Here is a 23,050-nt window from a genome sequence, read left to right on the forward strand (position 1 = left end):
ACTAGAGATGAGCGAATTTACAGTAAATTTGATTCGTCACGAACTTCTCGGCTCGGCAGTTGATGGACTTGCATAAATGAGTTCAGCTTTCAGGTGCTCCGGTGGGCTGGAAAAGGTGGATACAGTCCTAGGAGACTCTTTCCTAGGACTGTATCCACCTTTTCCAGCCCACCGGAGCACCTGAAGGCTGAACTCATTTATGCAGGAAAAGTCATCAACTGCCGAGCTGAGAAGTTTGTGACGAATTGAATTTACTGTAAATTCGCTCATCTCTAATGACAACTTTAACTATCGAGCTACAGCTGCAATCCACAGTAATAGATTGGGGGAGATTTATCAAAACCTGTGCAGAGGATAAGTGGTGCAGTTGTCCATAGCAACCAATCAGATTGCTTCTTTAATTTTTTTAAATTTAATTAATGATCTGATTGGTTGCTATGGACAACTGCACCACTATTCCTCTACACAGGTTTTGATTAATCTCCCCTATTGAGTTGTATGAAATCTTGTAGACACTGAATAGTTAAACTTAATCTTTTCACGGTACAAAAAGACGAGGTGAGGCCCAGGCCATGTTGTGTTTGCTGCCGATACGAAAAAACAAAACTGCCAAATGTAAATCTACCCTCACACTGTATCCACCATAGAAGTCTTCTAAGTGGGATTGGATCTTGTGATTGTTGTTGTCCAGCAATCGTACAGCAGGAGTATTAAAGGGGTACTCCGGTGGAAAACTTTTCTTTTTTTAAATCAACTGGTGCCAGAAAGTTAAACAGATTTGTAAATTACTTCTATTAAAAATTCTTAATTATTTCAGTACTTATTAGCGGCTGTATACCACAGAGGAAATTCTTTTCTTTTGGGATTTCTTTTCTGTCACGATCACAGTGCTCTCTGCTGACACCTCTGTCCATGTAAGGAACTGTCCAGAGCAGGAGAAAATCCCCATAGCAAACATATGCTGCTCTGGACAGTTCCTAAAATGGACAGAGGTGTCAGCAGAGAGCACTGTGGTCATGACAGAAAAGAAATCCCAAAAGAAAATAATTTCCTCTGTGGTATACAGCCACTAATATGTACTGGAAAGATTAAGATTTTTTTTAATAGAAGTAATTTAGAAATCTGTTTAACTTTCTGGCACCAGTTGATTAAAAAATTAAAATAAATATGTTTTCCACTGGAGTACCCCTTTAAGCACTGGTCTTCTAGCATCAATGAGTAGTATCTGGATGATGGGGAGTTCATACTGAAGAAAGTGCCCCAAAACTTTTATCAAAATGTGGGAATACACATCATCATAAACCCCCCAGACTACAGCTTTTACGGCTTTCCTTCTTTTGTCTTGAAGGAGAGTAGGATGGCATGGCCATCTGGGAAGACAGTAAAAGGCCCCTGTGGAAGAACATGTAGGCATGGGTCCATTGCACTCCAATATCTTATCATGGAGCATCCCCATCAGTCCATCTGAATTGTAGGCCATAAAAATTAACCTTTTATATGCATTACAAAGAGAGTGTGGAACTGTTTTAAGGTGGTAATGGGCCACCTTATCTACTAGGCCTCTTTGCAAATGCACATATGATATGTCCAGCACTATGGCCATTTACCATGTCCCTTGTCGGCTTATATTTGGGTGTCCCTGGGGAACCCTATGCAGGTTTGAGGTCCAACCTGAACTTCTACCATTAAGGCTGCATTCACACTATGTTTTGCCTATACAGGGACCGGATCCAGCTGGGCGATGGTAAAACCGTGCACTCCCGTATCCCAGCCAGACACAGCCCTCATCTCATTCATTTGAATGAGCCGAACAGAGTCAGATAGTGACTCCGGTGGGCTCTTTTTTGCCCTGTATCTGATTTTCTGGCCGCACTGAAAACCGTGGTATGCTGCATTTTTTTAGTCTGACCAGAAAATCGGATACGGGGCATAAATGAGCAGACCGGAGTCACTATCTGACTCCTTTTGGCTCATTTAAATGAATGAGATAGGGGGCCGGGTCTAGCTGAGATATGGGAACGCCCGGTTTACCCTTCTCCCAGCCAGATACGGTCCCCGTATGGACGAAACGTAGTGTGAATAAAGCCTAACAGACCTTGTCTGTTACCTCAAGGGTACAACCTTTGAGATGTGGGTTCCCGTGATGACTCAAGGACCAGGCTTAGAAAACCACTGTTACAATTGCTGTAGACTTACAAACAAAAAACACATCAATTTTATCATTCGGAAAATCACAAAACCTGAGTAAATTACACCTCAGATAGTGTTACAACATTAGCTCTTTAAATAGATATTGCACAATAGCGCCTTGACTTAATAATTAGATTGATTTCCATTTATGAAATGGAGCGATCGCTTTAATGCCATGTCCAAGTATTATTGAGCACATCAATCCAGATCGAATCGACACCATGATATTCCTTTTCTTTTTTTTTTTTTTGCGTATTTATGTAAAATGAAGACTCCACCTGACACATGAACACCGACATTCGCAACTTATATATCTAATCATACGTCACTGGGCGACCTGGCTCTTTGAGACACGCTCGGTGGGATACAGCCACAGCAGATCAACCACAAGGCTTTCTGGATTTCCTGGTTCCGGAACGCATAGATGACGGGGTTGATAACAGAGTTGTAGGTGGCTGGCAATAGTGTGGCGTAGGTATAGATGGAAGGATAGGTGTAATCTGCTATCAATGAATACAGAGTGAAAGGCATCCAGCAGGCTGCAAATGTCCCCAGTATGATGGCCAAGGTTGACACTCCTTTGCGGGTGGTGACGTAGTGAGAAGTCGCCAGGAAATGGTGCTGTAAGGCGATCTGATGAGCGTGCCTCATGACTATTTTGCAGATCTGAATGTACAACTGGAGCATAAGTGCAAACATAAGCAAAAAGGAAACCGAAAGGGCAGCAGCATTATTTTTAGTGAGCGGCCTGATGACGCTACACGTTGATTCATCCTTAAGGCAATTCCAGCCCATTATAGGCAGCAGACCAACACACGTAGATGCTCCCCATAGGAAAATAAGCATGACATAGGTGAAAGTAACTGTCCTTTCCGAGTTATATGTCAAAGCATAATAGAGTGATAGGTAACGGTCAACTGTGATGGCCAACAAGCTGCACACTGAGGCACAAAAAGATGCGGCTATCAGTCCCACTGTGACCAGCTTTGCTGCTTCTGACTGTAGAAGATATGCAAAAATAAAATTGACTATGAGTCCCACACCGGCTAAGAGGTCTGCCAGGGCTAAACTCCCAATAAGAAGGAACATTGGGGCTCGGAGGCTTGGATTATGGAAGATGATAAGGACCACAATAGCATTTTCACAGGAGATCAGGGTTCCTGATGTGCACAGAACAATATCCCATGGGTTTACTATGAGCTCTGGCTTCAGCACAGGAATCGAGGAGGAGTCTGTTGCTGAGATATTCTCTGGAGAACTGGCATCTATAGGATCCTGAGGAAGCCAGCTTATATTAACCTTCGTATCTTCATTCATTTTAACCTTCTTCAATAAAAAGACAAGGCTTTAATGCACTGTAGTAGAGCAGCAGAGAATGAGAACATGCATTAATCTGCCACGTCTGACATTCATGGAAGCAATATGGCAATTTGATCAATTGATGACATTGGGGAGGGGAAGACATGCAGGGTGACCGTAAATGGGACATCTTCCTATATGTCTACAGTATTTCAGTAGTACAAACAGATATACCCAGTTATAACACTTCTGCAGATTATATCACCTATACATAGATGCAATAATGCATTTGCCCAGTGGGTAAGGGTGCTGCCAATGCCCAAATCGGTACCCGATCCATGTGAGATACATTGGGAGTATCGATTTGTCACACTCAACCAGATTACAAAAAAATTCTACAATCTATGGATAGACAAATATGAGGATTGGGCATATTTATAAATAACAGGGATCGGCTGCTTAAATTCCAATGTAACATGGTATATGAGTGAGGATTATATGGTCTGGACAAATGTATCAACAGAAAAGAAAAAAATGATGGATAAGCCTTATCCCCCCTGGTCAATCCACAAGATACAATAGCTATGGGGATGGGTGACAGGATACACAGTTCACATGCATGAGACCCTCTGGATAATAAAGGAGGAGGGGGTGGGGACAGCTCCATACAGTGAGCATCTCACAATGTAGTCACCTTGAAATCCAATCGCTTGGATCCCAGGCTGCTGATGTCCTATGGTCCTGAGACAGTACAGGTCGCCCGCTGGCCCTGCATCCTCTCCTCCTGCAGGGTGATGATGGGATGTAGGCTCTTGGCGTCCTGCAGGAAGGGGGCTGCAGGTGGATGGATAGCGGGGGTCGGGCTGTCAGCTATGGCTCCTCGCCGGGCGCACATAGCGATCACAGCTGCTGCTGCTGCCTGCGAGAGGCAGAAAAGACTGAGAGCCGGGCACGTGCACTGCGCGCCCCTGATTGCGCGGCCCTGGTGCTGCGCGCTCGCGGATCTACTGCAGTGTGCTAGAAAAAAAAATAGCTAATTGAGGAGGTATTTTATAACTCCTTAACCCTTACATTGACATATTGTGACAACTGAGCCGGAATCCTTAGCCCTTAGTCTTAACACACGGTAGTAGAAAATAACACAAATATTTAGTCATCATACATTGTGTTATGTAGGTTTGTGTGCAGACGATTTCTGCAACAGAAATCTCATAGATGCATAGATTGATTTATAATTTTTTTTGGGAGATACAATTAGTAAGGAGAGATCATATATCTCAAGGCTGGTCATTTGGATCTCATGGAAATTTATGTCAGTTTGGTTTATCTGGGTTCACTTTCTGCTTTGAAATAATCACCACTGGTTCTATTAAATTCTATGGGATGGAAGATAAAGCAAATGTTATTTTTTCTTTTTCTTTAACAGAATCGATCAAACATTTTGTATTGTGTTTTTTTTATAAGTGGAGGAGGCTGACTGATTATTATTTTTCCCTACTAATATTATTGATGGCATATTGATTCCAATCAGGAACCACAAATTATTTGGGATTGGGTGGAAGTGACCAATGGAGATCATTGGGTAACAATAGCCTGGCATGCACAAGTTAGACATTGATGTCATATATAATCAATATGCCCTGAATGTTATTGATAGGAAATTGTTTTTAAGTGGTATTTGATGACCCATGCCATGTTATCAAGAGGTCTGTAAATGATAATAATATTAATAGTAGTAGTAGTAATAATTATAATAGCAGTAATAATAATAGCAATATCTATTTATATATTGCCAACTTATTCCTGCAGCACTTTACAATTTTGGGGCATAAATAAAGAAAAGTATCAGATGTTATAATATTACCATACTAAATATTGAAAAGAGGAGTGAGGGCCTTGCTCGTGAGAACTTACAGTCTATGAGGAGTCCTTCAGGCTTTTTCACTCAGCAAATCCATGTGGTATTTACATCTGAAATAATTGCTGCTTTTTGACATGGAATGATGTAACAGATTTACATGCAAACATTTTTCACAAGGGGAATGCACAGATAAATGGCATGATAGTTTTTCAGCTCGGCAAAATAAGCAATTTTTTAAGAGGCACATAATATTCAGCAATGTGAGCAGAATAAAGGCATTTCCCATTTAAAGGGGTACTGCACCCCTAAGATGTCTGATTGCGGGGGGCCCTGCCGAGGGGACCCCCGCAATCTCTGCTGCGCAGTTATCAGTTATCAGAGACACAATGACTAGGATGTAAATATCAGCATGGATTCTGGAATTTAGCCATGTGAACAGCTCATTCTCAGTCTTTATGCATGATTCCTTAGTGTCCAGTTGCTTATGGCCACTAGCTTAATATCTCTGTCCTCACTGTCCGCTTGCTTTCCATAAAGCTAAGTTCACACTGTCTTTATGCTATGACCTGTTCTGGGTCCGTTCGGCTCCAAGATGACTCAGAATGGGTTGGAGCCCAACTGTCACTCCGAGTCCTGACGGATCTCATTGACTTGAATGGGGTCAGTCAAGTGTCTGGTATTTTACACAAGTTATGGAGAGAGAAAAAAATAGGACATACAGTATTTTTTGTTCTCCACTCAACTCCCTTTCTTCTGACAGATTGGTGATGGAGCTCCATTTATCGGAGCACAACAGCAATGTAAATGAGCCCTAACCGTTCTTCCTGTTATTTGGTTTGTAACCCCGCTGTCCCTGATGTACATGAAACGTCCTACTTTCATGTACATCAGTGTTCGCACTGCGTAATGTGAATGGAATCTCCTCTCGCCGCCGAATTACTTTGACGGTAGGACTGCGCGGCACTTCGCCACCACCACCACCATGCTATGCAGTGCTTGCGGACTTTCGTGCAAAGAATGAACATATGTTCTTTCTTTGCGCGGATCAATTTCAGGGGTGGAATTCCACAGTGTGAAAAGGTCTGCGGAAGACCCATTCACACTAATGTTAGGAGTTCACACTGCAGAATTTCGATGTGCAATTCAGTTCGGAGAACTATGCGCTAATTGCTCAGTGTGAACATGCTTTGTGATGGGAAGGAGAAGAAGGGTATGGGATGTTTGGTTTTCTGAATCAGCAAATTCAGTTATTTCTGTGAGATGATAAAATGAGATAGGAAGGATCGGGCATATGCAAGACTAGGGCGATATGGAGGAACTAGGGAAGGTAGAGATGCGGGCTGGGTGCAGGTGTGGAGGTAGATGGTGCAAATCACGGCAGGTACATGATATACAAAAGAAGAGTCCAAAGAAGATTGCACTCACCATCCACAAATTTATTCAAAGGAGTGTAGGCATACAATAGCGGAGGCAGGGGCACGCCGGGACGACAAGTTGTTTCGCGCTGTTTTGCGCTTCTTCAAGTGGTTTAAAGAAGCGCAAAACAACATGTTGTCCCGGTCTATCCCTGCCTCCGCTATTGTATGCCTACACGCCTTTGAATAAATTTGTGGATGGTGAGTGCAATCTTCTTTTTGACTCTTCTTTTGTATATCAGTTATTTCTGTGTTGAGGGAGTTTCTAGAAGAGATGAGAAGAAAAGTTGGTGAAATGTATCATAAATGAGCTACAAAGCCATTTCTAGGGCTCAGAACTCGAATCACAGTGTGCAATATTATTTCCAGATGCAGACTTAAAACAGTGGGGGCTCTTCCCAGCATAGGTCAACCAGCTAAATTTACCTAAATGGCACAACAATAAGATTCATTACCCAAGAAAATCATCCACATTACTACAGGACCATGAAGCATCCTCTGAGTTCTGAATTCTTGAATCCTTTCTGGGTCTTTGATATTAATAGTCTATACTCAGGTTAGGCTGTCAACATTAGATTATTTTATACTCCTGGCAACCCCCTAATAACCTGATTGATGGTGACTCAACATCATGCATTTTCTAGTGGCTGTGCTTGGTACTGCAGCTCACTATAGCTCAGTCCCATTCAAGTGAAGGCAACCTATAATATCTAGCGCAAACACTACAAAATGTAAGGAGAAGTGCCTGCTCTGAATAGACCATGAATAATAAAAAGGGGTTAATGTTTATGGAAGAGAGTTTTATTAAAAAACTACTGATATGCAAGCCAAACATCATTGAGATGATACATGAAGTAAAAAAAATCAGCCAGGATTTCCAAAGGTAATAATGCTCTGTGTATAGATGACTCTTCTGGCAGAACACGTCTTACAATGTCTCGTGTAAAGCAAAGACAGCATTCAATAGTAATATCATTCTAAAAGTAAAAAATTGTGTTGATATTGTCATGTGTAGATTTGTTGAGAGTCTTGACAAACCCAACACAGTTGCATGGTTAAAGGAAATCTGTCACCAGTGTCACCTGCACTAACCTGTCGGTACTCACCTGGTCCTGTTCCGTGGCAGGGATCTTCGGTTATTTCCTCCATTAGCTCCGTTCCGGGCACCCGGCTTGGGGCATGGGAGGAGCTTAATGATGCCACTGCTGCTGTTCTCTCACAGTGGGACCCTGCAGGGAGCAGCAGCGGTGACGTCCCTAAGCTCCGCCCAAGCCGGTGCTGCTTGACAGCAGCGGTGACGTCAGTAAGACCCGCCCGTGCCCCAAACTGTTTGCCAGGACTGGAGCTAATGGAGGAAATTACTGAAGATCCCCACCACAGAATGGGACAAGTTAAGTACCGTTGTCATCAGTGTCACCTGCACTATCTGTCGGTACCGACAGGTTAGTGCAGGTGACACTGGTAACAGATTTCCTTTAAGACCTGAAAGGACTTGCTCCTGAACGAAAAGAAGATCTTCCACAATAATCATATATTGCTTATAGAATACAGGATGTCATAAATGGCTGGTTTCAGTCCACTGACCTCCATCTTTCCACATAAGGCAACTGCTAGCTGTTGCATGTAACATTGCTCACTGGGTATAGAGATAGCTAAACATATGTGGGGCTTTTACTTCATTATTTAAGTTACATGAGTAGCTAAGCCAAGGCAGAACTTTCTACCCAGTATTGTCGAGTTATGAGTTGATTTTCTAATTGACAGAATTCACAATGTTATTATGAGTATAGAAAAGAAACCATAATGAAACCATAATGAAAGCTGGTAGTTCACTGGCATCTCCTGATGGGCAAAAAAGATGGGACAAGTTTGGACTTCAACTTGCAATACATAACTCTATAGAGATATACAATGTATGTCAGTCCTTATCTCCACTGGAATATGCAAACACACTTGACAAATTCCCCTTTGAACATGTTCTGTGGGTTTCCCTTTCATTCTGGCTGGTCACTGGGGTTGGCAACCTGTGATCTGTTTTTTTGTCAGGAGATCCATCTAACAAAAAGGTACTGTCTAAAGTGGGCCAGTTGTTATGAATAGAAGTAATCTTCCTGCTATTCTCTCTTCTGTTTATTAATCTAAAGTGAAAAAATGTAGGGAGGTAGCTGCAACCGAAAATGTGATTATAGTGTATATATGGATATATATATACTGATTGCGTATTTTCTCAAATCTGGGCTTGTATAGTTAGTTTAATACTAAATAGTTGTAAATAAATTTATTTATATGTGTTGGTGGTAAATGGTGCAAGAAAGGAAAGGATGTGATATATATACCCAGATATATAACCTGAGTGTATGTGTGAGTAGAGAATGTGTATAGATATTGTGTAGGTAATACAAAAAGTGATTGGGTGATGTAAGTGGATAGTGTATGGGTGGTAAAATAAGTGATTTAGGAGAATTCAGTATATTTCAATATTTATTTATATATAATAACTATCTACCCCTGCAGGGCCCTTGCATAGGGTAGAATAGTACAAATAAAATAGTTTAAAATGTATATCTTTTTGACAAATAATAAAAAAAAATAATAATAAAACTTATAAAACTTATACATATATATACATATATTTATACAACTGTATATAAATGGAAACCAGCTACTGTTCGCTTTCCAGGATGTAAGGCAATAGTGTTAGATAACCTTGCAGTATTATACTTTGTGTCCGGTTTGTGAAGATAGTTTAGTGTTCAATTTTAGATTGTTAGTATCACAATGATTTGGACAAGTATCGGTGGTGGTAAAACGTGGATACCGGTATCCTTAAATGGATTGTTTTTATAGCATTGGTGATGCAGTGGGGATATATTCCTATGGACGTAGGTGATATAGTGCAATTATATATCCATATGATGGTGCACAGCACCACTTACCGATCCTCCTAGCGGTAATCCTAAGCACACAGTCAGGCTGGCGCGGCTTGCATCCGGCTCTAGGTTGGTAGATGCCTGTCTGGAGGATGAGCCGCAAAGCAGCTACGTGGGTTCCCGTGATGCTGGACTGGCACGGCTGGCGTCCGGCCGATGGAAACTGTCCGGGCTGAGCGGGTGTCCACGGGAGCGGTGGTGAAAATAGAGGATCAGCAGTGGAAGCTGGCAATGGAAACTGGCGGTCTCCTCGTGTGCTGATGCGCACGTATTGCAGTGGGCCCCAATCCTAGGGTCTCCAGCGGTTTCAAATCATAAGACACGTTCCTGGCTTTTAATGAAGGTGTCTGTATCAGACTGCTGGTATAAGGTAGGTGGGCTAGATGCGTTTCGAGCCCACCTACCTTATACCAGCAGTCTGATACAGACACCTTCATTAAAAGCCAGGAAAGTGTCTTATGATATGTTTATTAATCTGATTAAGATATTTGCTATGCAGAGGTTTCATAGCCTATTTCAAAATAATGTATCAGGTAATCCTTACATGTTCAGGTGGAATTTCATTATTTATCCTTTAAAAGATCCAGGGCCTATTCACCTTGTGAGGACCATGGTATATGCTGTCTTTAATGTCTGTCTAAGTGTTTCTGGTGACTCTCAAGTTCCATGTTCATGTTCCTTGCATGTTTCTGTGTTTTGCTCAAGTTTATGTTTTCTGGGATATTAGTGCCTTTGTGTTTTTTTTTCGGCATAGCTTATAGTCTAGGGTTATTGCCAGGATTTTGCAAGGACAGTTCGTTTAGTTCACAGTTCTGGGAAAAGATCTAGGGAAAGTTTAGGGAGCGTTAGTTTCGGCCTATCTCCGTTTATCTTGTTTTCTGTTTTATTCCTTGTTGCCATCATTCATTTTCATTATCTTCCAATTCATCTTCATGTCCACTTTTAGTGTAGGCAAATCATTCTTGTTGGACAATGTCATAGTGACTTCTTATTGTACATCAAATGTATACTTTTTCATTAGCTCATTGAAAGTTATAGCAATAAGGAATGAAATTATACAATGGAAGTCAGACTTATCTGTTGGCTGTTAGCGGAACTCCGTTTCTTTTTCGTTTCTTATTAGTTATTTTTGATCATTTGTGAATTATTAATGTGGTACCGGGGTGTTGCAATGGTGTAGCAGGGTCTGGTGGTATTAACCCTGTGGGAATAAGGTGTTATTAACCCCTGATTAGTCGTGACGCCAGGATGTGGTTGTTTTCTGTTTAAGGCCCTGCCGACAACCAACCCAGAAACGGCAGGCAATAAAGGAATGTCCACAGCAGGAATTGAAATAACTAGAACTTTTACTTGGAATTCTTATTAAACAGTCTTTACAAATATGCAGTTTCTCTAGAGGCAACCGGGATGCAGGATACCTTACAGGCTTGCTGGGACTTGTAGTATTGAGATGATTTATGCAGGCCACTGTGCTACTAATATTATCCTTGAGTTGAGTAGTAGTCACTAGAATTGTAGATAGAACTTGATAACTCACGATTTGAAGTGGCTGCAGGTTCTTTAGGCTTGGGCCTAGATGAGATGAATTTAGATAGTACAGGTATTGTACTTGGCTGAAATCCAGGAGATAAGAGAGAGAGTTTAGAGACTACAGTCCCTTATATACTAAGGGGGCTGGACTAAAGCCCATTGTTTGCTAAGCCTGTGGTTCCTGTGCCCATGGCACTCTGGGTAGTGTCACATGACAGGCGTTCACATGACTAACTTCTATACATTTGTACAACTTTATGTATAATGAACAATATGTACACAACACATTTACAATGCATTAACAGAAGGTGAGCAAGGGGTGAGCCCCGCAGGAGAGCACTATGGACTGCAGGGACTCTTCCAGAGGGGACCTAGAGATGGTATAGGACACCACATTAACTGGTACTGGGACACCACATTAACCAGGGGACAGAAAATGATGATGAGACAGAAAAAGTCAGAAAACCTTTTTGTCTGCCTCCCCTGCTACAAAGTGATACAAAGGTAATTTAATCTAACCTACGGTGTCCATTTTAGGACATCGTCAGTCATCAGCTGTACCTCCATCCTCTGTCAGGCAAAACAGTGTCCTCCTCCCTCGGACCAATCTCCGTCAGGCGTCAGCCGCAACTCCCTCCTCCCTCCTTTGTCATCCTAAAGTCTCTCAACCAAAACTCTGTCATCCTAAAGTCTCTCATCCAAAACTCCGTCATCCTAAAGTCTCTTATCCAAAATTCTGTCATCCCTCAGATGAAAAACCTTCCTGCCGTGTAGCAGAGCCGAGTCAGTGTTGGCTCTCTGCTATACGGGTTCTGCTGTACATGCTATTCAGTGTCGGCTCTGCAATGTGGCAGGAAGTTGTGTCTGAGGGAGAATCATCTGAGGCATGATGGACTATGGACTGCAGGGACTCAAATTTAAGAGCCATTGGTCTTCTCTCTTAGGTCCATTCATCCCCTGGACATACAGTGCATTACATTACTAACAATAGATAAAAATACACTAAATTTCTCAAAAAATCATATAAATAGTGGACAACTATATATAAAAACAATCTAAACATAAAAAATACAAATACATATATAAATACTCATAAAATTACACATAAATAGAGTACACCTATAATATTTTTTAAATGACCTAAAATTCATTAATATACATGCTCTAAAGATTCATTAAGACCCTGTGGTGACAACGTATTTAGCTTAAAAATCCAGAACATCTCCTTGTTACATAATAATTTAAAATTCATATTGGGTATCTTCTCTAGGGGCGTTACCCTCATCAGAGTGGGGTCCCTATTATGGTGAGTGTTAAAATATTTTGATACACTGTGGAGATTAAAACCATGACATATATTATGTCTATGTTTGTTAATACGTAGCCTTAGACAATTTATGGTTCTTCCTATGTACTTCAAGTCACAAGGGCATTCTAATAAGTACACTACATAGGAACTACTACAATTTAAATATTCCTTGATGTAGATAGGTCTAATAGAATCAGCTACAATAATCTCTGTTCTCCTATGTGCAATAATACTGCAGCATTTACATTTACTCATACCACATTTAACCACCCCTTTAATCGCCTCACCCCCAAATAGGGTACCCACCTTTTTCTGGATGTCTAAATCATTTTTTTGTTGTCTTAACGGTATCGATGGCGCTATTAAATTCTTAAGGGTCTTACTCCTTAAGAAGGGGCTAGTCCCCTATAATAAGGTCCTGGTTTAGAAGGGGCTAGTCCCCTATAATAGGGTCCTGGTTAATCAATTCCCAATATTTAGATAGGATCTTTTTAATCGAGCCATGGGAGTCATTGTACCTGGTCAGAAAGACCAGGTCCAATCTCTCTTGTTCATCTACATAACCAGTGGACAGGGTTGTAATTGTGTTCTCCTTTTTATCGTATTTAGACCCTAGACAGTCATCTTGTCTAAGGGTGATGATTCTTTCCCTCGCGCCCTTAATTAATTGTTGCGGCTATCCCTTGTCTGCAAATCTCTTTTCCAATATTTCAATTTGAGATGTGCATTCTGAATCAGAAGAGCAATTACGCCAGATCCATCTCATTTAGCCATAGGGTATATTTGTCTTCCATGGTTTATAGTGACAACTGGTAAAATCTAGGTAACTATTTGCATCAACCTCCTTGAAGTAGGTGGTTGTGCAAATTTTCCCTAGTTCAATGTATATTTTCAAATCTAGAAAGACCACTTCGGAGGGGCTAATGGAAGCTGTAAATTCTAATCCCCAATCATTACAATTTAAATGGGATATAAATGACAACAAAGATTTTTCTGTATCATCCCATATAAGGATGATGTCGTCAATAAATCTTCGATAGAAAATAATGTGTGGGTCCTGTATAAATCGGGCCTCAAACGCCCCTACGTACAGGTTTGTGTAGCACGGGGCAAACTTCTTCCCCATAGCTGTATCGCAAACCTGTACGTAGTGGGCGTTATCATAGACAAAATAATTATGTTCTAGTGTGAACCTAATAGAATCTAAGATGAACTGTTGTTTGATTGGCATTAACGGGTCTTGTGCCAGGAATTCCCTAACCATTTCAATTCCTTTCGTATGCGGGATGTTACTATACAATGACGTCACATCCAATGTGGCCCATAGGTAGTTCTTATTCCAATTTAATTCTTTTAATAATACTAATAGATGACCCGTATCTCACAAATAGGCGGGTAATGCCATCACATGTCTCTGTAACTGGTGATCAATATATTCAGATAATTTACTCGTTACCGAATCTATGCCCGCCACTATTGGGCGGCCTGGGGGTTTTACTGGGTTCTTGTAGACCTTCGGGAGGAAATAGAAATAGGGGACTGATGGATTGGGATTAAAGATGTAATTTTTTTCCCTTTTTAGAAGACAATTGTCCAACAATGCTTCCTCCAGCATATTTTTTTTTAAATTATTATATTCTTTTGTTGGATCATATTTTATTTTCTGATAATACTTTTTGTCAGACAATATTCTGACGGCCTCAGTGTGGTAGTCTATATAGTCCATCAAGACTATCCCCCCCCCCCCCTTATCTGCTGGTTTAAATGCTGCAGTATTATTGCACATAGGAGAACAGAGATTATTGTAGCTGATTCAATTGTAGCTGATTCTATTAGACCTATCTACATCAAGGAATATTTAAATTGTAGTAGTTCCTATGTAGTGTACTTATTAGAATGCCCTTGTGACTTGAAGTACATAGGAAGAACCATAAATTGTCTAAGGCTACGTATTAACAAACATAGACATAATATATGTCATGGTTTTAATCTCCACAGTATATCAAGACATTTTAACACTCACCATAATAGGGACCCCACTCTGATGAGGGTAACGCCCCTAGAGAAGATACCCAATATGAATTTTAAATTATTATGTAACAAGGAGATGTTCTGGATTTTTAAGCTAAATACGTTGTCACCACAGGGTCTTAATGAATCTTTAGAGCATGTATATTAATTAATTTTAGGTCATTTAAAAAATATTATAGGTGTACTCTATTTATGTGTAATTTTATGAGTATTTATATATGTATTTGTATTTTTTATGTTTAGATTGTTTTTATATATAGTTGTCCACTATTTATATGAATTTTTGAGAAATTTAGTGTATTTTTATTTATTGTTAGTAATGTAATGCATTGTATGTCCAGGGGATGAATGGACCTAAGAGAGAAGACCAATGCCTCTTAAATTTGAATATATATTATATTTGACTATGTACATTACCGCTCAGTACTAGTGTAGGCGCAATGTAGGTGTGCATTCCAGTCTGGGACGCACCGACATCGCATGGAAGCCAACCTCTGAGATAATTATGGCGGTGCGCTCCATTGTGGAACGCATAGTGCCTTCCAAGCAGTGTGCGCGTGCGCGGTACCCTTGTGCGTTCCACATTGGGACGCGCGGGTGCCGCGCTTACGCATACTGTTGTCCGATCATGTGGCCTGAACGGTCACATGGTCGGAAGTCTATAATGACGGTGCTGGCTTCCGGGTGGGGGGGGGGGCCTTGGGTGACATACTCCCAATACCGGTATCATGTGGCGTTTGATCATGTGGTCAGGCTGGGATTGCGTGGCCCGGGGGGTCCTCCCCGGAAGAGGAATTACCGATACATGCAGTAGGTTTGGACGCCATCATCCATTTGGACAGTATGTGTGAGTATATAAGTTTGCCATTTAACATGTATTGTATGCCTGAAGAAGGAGGCTGTATATATGACCTCCGAAACGTGTTGCCATTGAAAACCACATGATATGCAAGGATCTTTTCTGGTTATTATCTGTGTGTCTTCCTGGAGGGGGGATTGCATGTGAGACTTGGTCTTACACTCCCCCCATGTGAAGTAAGTGAGCTACTTCTCTGCTTCCTATGACACTATAAAATAACATTGTCATTTCTCCTACTCTGAGCGCTAGTTTTTTTCTACATATGTTTTTATATTGCTACGGATTCCATATGGGTTTTCCGGAATACCTTGTGCACTCCGGAAAGGGATGTCCTTGTGTCAGAGACTGGGAGATAAATTTTACGGTTGAAGAGGACCCAGGGTGTTGGTGGGGGAATACACATCCAGTGAGACCCCCACTCACACCGGGTGAGTAACACACACCTCATTTCCTATACTTTGGGATTAGAGCGCCGCCATCTTTTGCTAATATATTGTATCTTCTGATTTGTGATGAAGATATTGTGAGCTGAAAATAGAAGGGGATGTGGCTTTGTGGGACTGGGCGTGATTTGCAAGCCAGATCGATGCACAAAAAGGGTAGAAAATAAAAGAGGTTGGGCTTAAACAGTGGTCGGTCTTTGTGACATGGGGTGTGGCTTGCAAGCCGGACTGACACATTCACCAGGAGATGCCGAAGGGAATGTGTAGAGTAAGGTACTGGAAGTCCCATATACTTGCATGGGACTTGAAACAAAAACCCATCTTTTATGTAAGGGTGTAGGTAAGGATTAATTTAACTATTGTATCTTTTTATTTGACATATAAGTAATATGTGTACCAGGTATTATTTAAATATCTCCAGCTTTACGGAAGTTATGTGGGAACATACATTTCCCATAGATTTGCATGGGACTTTAAACAAAACCCTGACCCTCACAAATGGGGGTAGTTAAGGGTTGAATTAACTATCCTATATTTTTAGTGGACACATAAATAACATGTGACCAAGTATCATTGAAATATCTCCAGCCGGAAGTTGCTGGAAGTTATGCAGCAACATATATTTCCCATAGACTTGTATGGGACTTTAAACAAAAACCCCGACCCTGGCAAATAGGGGTGAGTAAGGGTTAAATCACCTATCCTATGTTTGTTGTTGACATATTAGTAACGTGTACCAGGTTTCATGTTAATATCCTAACTTGTTTGGATGTGATGCTGGAACATACACACATACACACAGACACACACACACACATACATACACACACACATTGGAGGAGATTTATCAAAACCTGTCCAGAGGAAAAGTTGCTGAGTTGCCCATAGCAACCAATCAGATAGCTTCTTCCATTTTTGAAAAGGACTGTGAAAAATGAAAGAAACAATCTGATTGGTTACTACGGGCAACTCAGCAACTTTTCCTCTAGACAGGTTTTGAAAAATCTCCCCGATTGAGTTTTATATATATACTAGCTGAGTACCCGGCGTTGCACGCTTTTTCCTTCCTAATCCTTGTTAGGCAGGAAAATCAACAAAGGAGGAAGCTTTTGACTTCATATCCCATCCCCATATATTGTTGTCATATCCCAACCCCATATCCCGTCCTCATATCTCGACCTCATATCTCGACCTCATATCCCAACCTCCTATGCCATCCTCATATCCCGTCCTCATATCTCGACCTCATATCCCGACCTCCTATCCCGTCCTCATATCCCGTCCTCATATCTCGACCTCATATCCCGACCTCCTATCCCGACCTCACATCCCGTCATCATATCCTGAACTTACTGTATCACAAAAGCATTCAATATTTTATTCATAAAAGTGTTGGGCTGTACAAAATGTTTTCAGGTTATAAACCAAGTTACTTTCACACAAAGCACAATGGTAAAGAGTCCCTTGTTAGAAATCACTCCATTTTTGGAATTTCACTCTGCCTCTTGGCTGTCGGTTATTGTGAGAGGCAAACTCACACTTTTTTTCTCGAGTACTCCGAGTATTTTTTGTTTTTTTGTCGGTAAAACGCCAATTTTTGCATAAAACACGCCCATTTCAGAGTGAAAAAAAAAAACACTTCGAGTGTTTTCTAAAGTGTCCGTTGTGAGACTAAAATTTGGTTGCATAAATAGTCGCACAGACGTTGCGACTAAAATTTAGGCGCAATAACCGAGAAAAAGAGTTGGTTGGACTTTATTAAATGAGGGCCATTGAGTTTTATATACAGTGGTCCCTTTTACATACGATGGTAATTCGTTCCAAATAAACCATCGTTAGTTGAAACCATCGTTTGTTGAGGGATCTGTGCAATATAAAGTATAGGAAGTTATACTCACCTGTCCCCAGCGTTCTGGACCGTCACCGCTGCCCTGGATGTCGCCCTCCATCGCTGTCGCCACGTCCCTGGGGTGTCCCCGCTCCGGACCATCTCTGCAGGCCAGGATCGTTGCTGAGCACGCCGCTCCTCTTGGATGACGGTGATATGATGACCATGAAGGAGAGCGACAGCGATGCAGCAGGGCCCGAAGAGGACGGTCCGGAACGTCGGGGACAGGTGAGTGACCATCACCGGACCACACGGGGCACCTTAAACGGCTATCTGGCGGCAGCTGTAGCAGTCTGCTTCCGGATAGCCATTTATGCGATGGCCCCTACATACAAAAGCATTGTATGTTGATGCTGCCTTCAACATGCGATGGCCTCTGAGAGGCCATCGTATGTTGAAATTATCGTATGTCGGGGCCATCGCAGGTCAGGGATCACTGTATATAGATATACAGTCATGGCCGTAAATGTTGGTACCCCTGAAATTTTTCAAGAAAATTAAGTATTTCTCACAGAAAAGGATTGCAGTAACACATGTTTTGCTATACACATGTTTATTCCCTTTGTGTGTATTGGAACTAAACGAAAAAAGGGAGGAAAAAAAGCAAATTGGACATAATGTCACACCAAACTCCAAAAATGAGCTGGACAAAATTATAAGCACCCTTAACTGAATATTTGGTTGCACAACCTTTGGAAAAATAACTGAAATCAGTTGCTCCCTATAACTATCAATAAGCTTCTTACACCTCTCAGCCGGAATGTTGGACCACTCTTCCTTTGCGAACTGCTCCTGATCTCTCTTATTGGAAGGGCGCCTTTTCCCAACCTCAATTTTAAGATCTCTCCACAGGCAATTTTAAGATCAATGAGTCAATGGGATTTAGATCTGGACTCATTGCTGCCACTTCAGAACTCTCCAGCGCTTTGTTGCCATCCATTTCTGGGTATTTTTGACCTATGTTTGGGGTCATTGTCCTGCTGGAAGACTCAAGATCTCGGACACAAACCCAGCTTTCTGACACTGGGCTGTACATTGGGTTGGTAATCCTCAGATTTTATGATGCCTTGCACACATTCAAGGCACTTAGCACCAGAGGCAGCAAAACAACCCCAAAACATCATTGAACCTCCACCATATTTCACTGTAGGTACCATGTTCTTTTCTTTGTAGGCCTCATTACGTTTTCAGTAAACAGTAGAATGATGTGCTTTACCAAAACAGCTCTATCTTAGTCTCATCTGTTCCCAGAAGGATTTTGGCTTACTCAAGTTCATTTTGGCAAAATGTAGTCTTGCTTTATGTCTCTGTGTCAGCAGTGGGGTCCTCGTGGGTCTCCTGCCATAGCGTTTCATTTCATTTAAATGTCGATGGATAGTTCGCGCTGACACTGATGCTCCCTGAGCCTGCAGGACAGCCTGAATATCTTTGAAACTTTTTGGGGCTGCTTATCCACCATCCGGACTATCCTGCGTTGACACCTTTCATACATTTTTCTCTTCCGTCCACACCCAGGGAGATTAGTTACAGTGCCATGGGTTGCAAACTTCTTGATAATGTTGCGCACTGTGGACAAAGGCAAATCTAGATCTCTGGAGACGGACTTGTAACTTTTAGATTGTTGATATTTTTCCACAATTTTGGTTCTCAAGTCCTCAGACAGTTCTCTTCTCCTCTTTCTGTTGTCCATGCTTAGTGTGGCACACACAGACACACATTGCAAAGACTAAGTGAACTTCTCTCCTTTTTATCTGCTTTCAGGTGTGATTTTTATATTCCCCACACCTGTTACTTGCCCCAGGTGAGTTTAAAGGAGCATCACATGCTTGAAACAATCTTATTTTTCCACAATTTTGATAGGGTGACAATAATTTTGTCCAGACCATTTTTGGAATTTGGTGTGACATTAGGTCCAATTTGCTTTTTTCTCCCATTTGTGGTTTAGTTCCAATACACACAAGGGGAATAAACATGTGTATAGCAAAACATGTGTTACTGCAATCCTTTTCTGTGAGAAATACTTCATATTCTTGGAGAATTTCAAGGGTGCCAACATTTACGGCCATGACTGTATATAGATGCTTGGACACATCCAACCAATACCATTGAATAGTAGTATACTATTATATTGTATAATAGTGTCTCTAGGAGTATTTTCTGCTACTATTCATAGCGTATGGAATGTTTTATCAGGATGTGTTTTACAGTCTTGTAACAAGTGGAAGATGAAAGATCAACAGATATTTTATGTCAAGTCCTTTTGGGATTCTAACGTTAAATGCCAAGCTCCAAGTGCTTGCACTGTAAATCTTTGTTTCTGTCAAACAGGATTTTCATCTTAAGCTACTGCTGTAGATAGTCTGAGATCGAGACAGTATGACACTTTCTATTGATTGACTCAGCAGCTGAAATGATGCTTTGCAGCATACAATAAGATGTGACAAATGTCATTTTTTCCTGAATGGGTTTCTAAAGAAAGAAAGTAGGGCATCTATTGTATAATAATACAATAAATGAATGGAAACGATACCAATTTTAAAAAGTTAGTTTTTTTTTATTTTATTAAAAGCCAATATGGTAAAGGGGTCATACAGGGTTAGAAAAGCATGGCTGTTTCTTAAAAATTATCCCCTATCCTGCAGATAAGTGTCTGACCACAGGGGGTCCGAGCCTCTTCTTCCTCTGTGCATGGATTGACATGTCATGCATGTGCACTTTGGGGGCGCCGGATAGACAGTGCACACCATTCCATGCACATGCAGAGAGACGGAGTCCTATCCTAAAGATTATGGGGGTCCCAGATCACGCCCTCCGCCTGCATGATAGGGGATATGTTTTAAAGTAGCGGAGTATGCCTTTAATATCATCGAAGTAAATAAGGTAGTGCTTGAATAACGTACATGCATGTGGGGACAGTAATGCAGTCCGCACGGTCCTAGCGTCAACTGCTGATGGCACTGACTGACCTCGGGATCTCCATCCTCAACTCTGGCAGGAGATTCTTTTTGTGTGAACCCAGCCTTAAGGTCTAATATAGTGTTGCAAGGGGCCTGATGGTGACCTTCCTTGGTGTGTGGGGTGTAATGGTGACCTCCCTTCTGTGGATATGGCGCAGCAATAATTTGAATTTGTTGGTAAACTTTGGAACACTTTAGTCATCTGGGGCACTTTAAGCTTAAAGAATACAGGTAACAAGGTAAAAATGCTCAAGGCTTACTTTTTAACTCGTGCTAATCCTATCAGTGTGTTTAAATCCTGGTTTTCATTCTTTCATGGCACCAAATTCCCTTGTTTATGTTGCTTCCACTGCATGCAGTTCACTGAAGAGGAGAGTGCGTTCCCTTGCTTGCCCTCATGTCTCATGTGGGAACTTCCTCCCTCACTCCTCAAAGCTGACAACTGGCTGCATTGTGCACTGAGGTTCTGTGACACGTCCCAGGCTCACAGAGCAGACTGATTGACAAGCCAGGAGCACGCCCAAAGCCCTGCTTGTCCCACTCACATTTCCTGCAATTTGCCTCGGCACTGAGATACACAGACAAAAGCTTCAGGAACAACAAAGTGTTCTTGACAGTCTTCTGAACACCTAGTGGTAAAAAGTATAGAGCACTATTACTCTCAAATATACCCACTTTTTTCCCCCAATGATATAATTACATAGCCCAGTTAATGGTTATAGGGTAGCGGTTCTTACTTGAATAACAGTCATGGTTTGTAGTTATGTACAAAAAAAGTCTTTACAATTCAGTGCCCTCTGAGCCACGGACATGTAACTACATGATCTCTGCAACCTTAGATAATCCTGCTGTAAGGCTAACAATGCACAGTCTCTATGTTACTGTAGCGCCACTTACTTAGGCATTACAGATGTCGCACTCATGCTCAGGAGTCATCTGGCCTCAGCTGTCTTTCCTGCTGTCCTCACTATACTCTGGTAGGCATCATCCCCTAACTCAGCCTTATCTGTCATAGACTAGGCGATACACTTTTTTCCATGGCCCAAAAAACAGTCTTATAGGTGTAATGTTCCGCGCTCCGGTCGCACACGCTGGCCCCGTTAACCCCTGCTGCCGGAGGGGCTGGGATTCACATCGCGGGATGCGCTCGCATGCAAATCCCAACCCCTCACTGACCTTGTGCTCCTCCTGGCTCCTCATCTGCCTCTCTGCTCCGGCGCGCGTGTCCCCGTCCCCTAGGGCGCGCGCGCCAGAGCTCGGAGATTTAAAGGGCCAGTACACCCAATAATTTAGTGAACACCTGTGGATCAGTTATAAGTTCCACCACCTCCCACACTTCCCTGCCGGATCTTTGCTGAGAGAAAGCGTTCTTGAGAGTTGCCTTGCCGTTTTTTTGACCCTTAGTTCTGTGACCTTACCTTGCTCCTTTGCCGCCTGCCTACTGACCTCCTGCTACGTCCCTGACTAGGCATCTGTGACACCCGCCCTGACCTTCTGCTATCCTGACCACGAGTTGCCATATCCTACCTGTGCCTCGTATCTCCTCAGCTGCCTGTGTGGTTGAGCCATGCCAGGGGTAGCGACCTGGCAAGACCATTCCCGCTTTGCGGCATGCTCTGGTGAAAATCAGCAGCACCTTAGACACCGCTCCCTGTACGGTCCGTGTCATCTGCCACACAGGTCCAGCGGATCCACTACCATAAGTGTTCCTGTCTACTGAACCATGAGTGTTACAATAGGTCAGGACTTAACACAATTCCTTTGTCACAGTAGAGCACTTTGCTTGTTGTACCACCAGGTTGCTTTCTCTCACAACACTGCACAAGTGGTTGCTCTTCACACGCAAGCTAGGAAAGCTAATATCTCTCTCCACAAATCACAACTTACAGCGGAGGAGACAGTGGAGGAGTAAATGGGTAAAACTACCTACTCGGTGCACCTTTTTTCCATTGAGAAAAACTATCTATTGGAGCGACCTAATAGAGGGGGACTTATTTATCCAGCAGATTCTGTGTAAGTGATGCAACTGCACTGCAACTGCACTGAAATCTCTTATAGGGTCTATACTGTCTGTAGTCGTAATTACAGCCATGTTATGGCAGTATTATTTAGACATTATGTAGTGGTAATATCTTTCTGTGTTTAGAGTATTTTGGATTAGTAGCAGTGTGATGCCCATGTGAAGCATAGGTGAAAAAAATTTAAGATGTCCTTGACCCTAGGGTACATTGGATGAGGAGTCTGGGGACATGATGTAAAGTGCAACAATAAGGATCAAGTCACTCTTGTAACAGGGATGAACTTTACTAGAAGTCACTGTGCAGAATCCTGATATTAA

At 41.9% G+C, this 23,050-nt stretch overlaps 1 protein-coding gene across 1 annotated transcript; it reads right to left on the reverse strand.

Annotated features, from left to right (window-relative positions):
* Window positions 1–1,092: 1,092 nt before the first annotated feature.
* On the reverse strand, window positions 1,093–4,470 carry GPR12 (G protein-coupled receptor 12). Its single transcript, XM_056560339.1, has 2 exons — window positions 4,184–4,470; window positions 1,093–3,516 (listed from the first exon to the last, which is right to left on the reverse strand). Exon 2 carries the CDS (start codon window positions 3,505–3,507, stop codon window positions 2,509–2,511), a length of 999 nt encoding a protein of 332 aa, XP_056416314.1. The 5' UTR covers window positions 3,508–3,516; window positions 4,184–4,470; the 3' UTR covers window positions 1,093–2,508.
* Window positions 4,471–23,050: the final 18,580 nt, after the last annotated feature.

Source organism: Hyla sarda, chromosome 2, assembly GCF_029499605.1.
Source record: "Hyla sarda isolate aHylSar1 chromosome 2, aHylSar1.hap1, whole genome shotgun sequence".
Taxonomy (NCBI): domain Eukaryota; kingdom Metazoa; phylum Chordata; class Amphibia; order Anura; family Hylidae; genus Hyla; species Hyla sarda.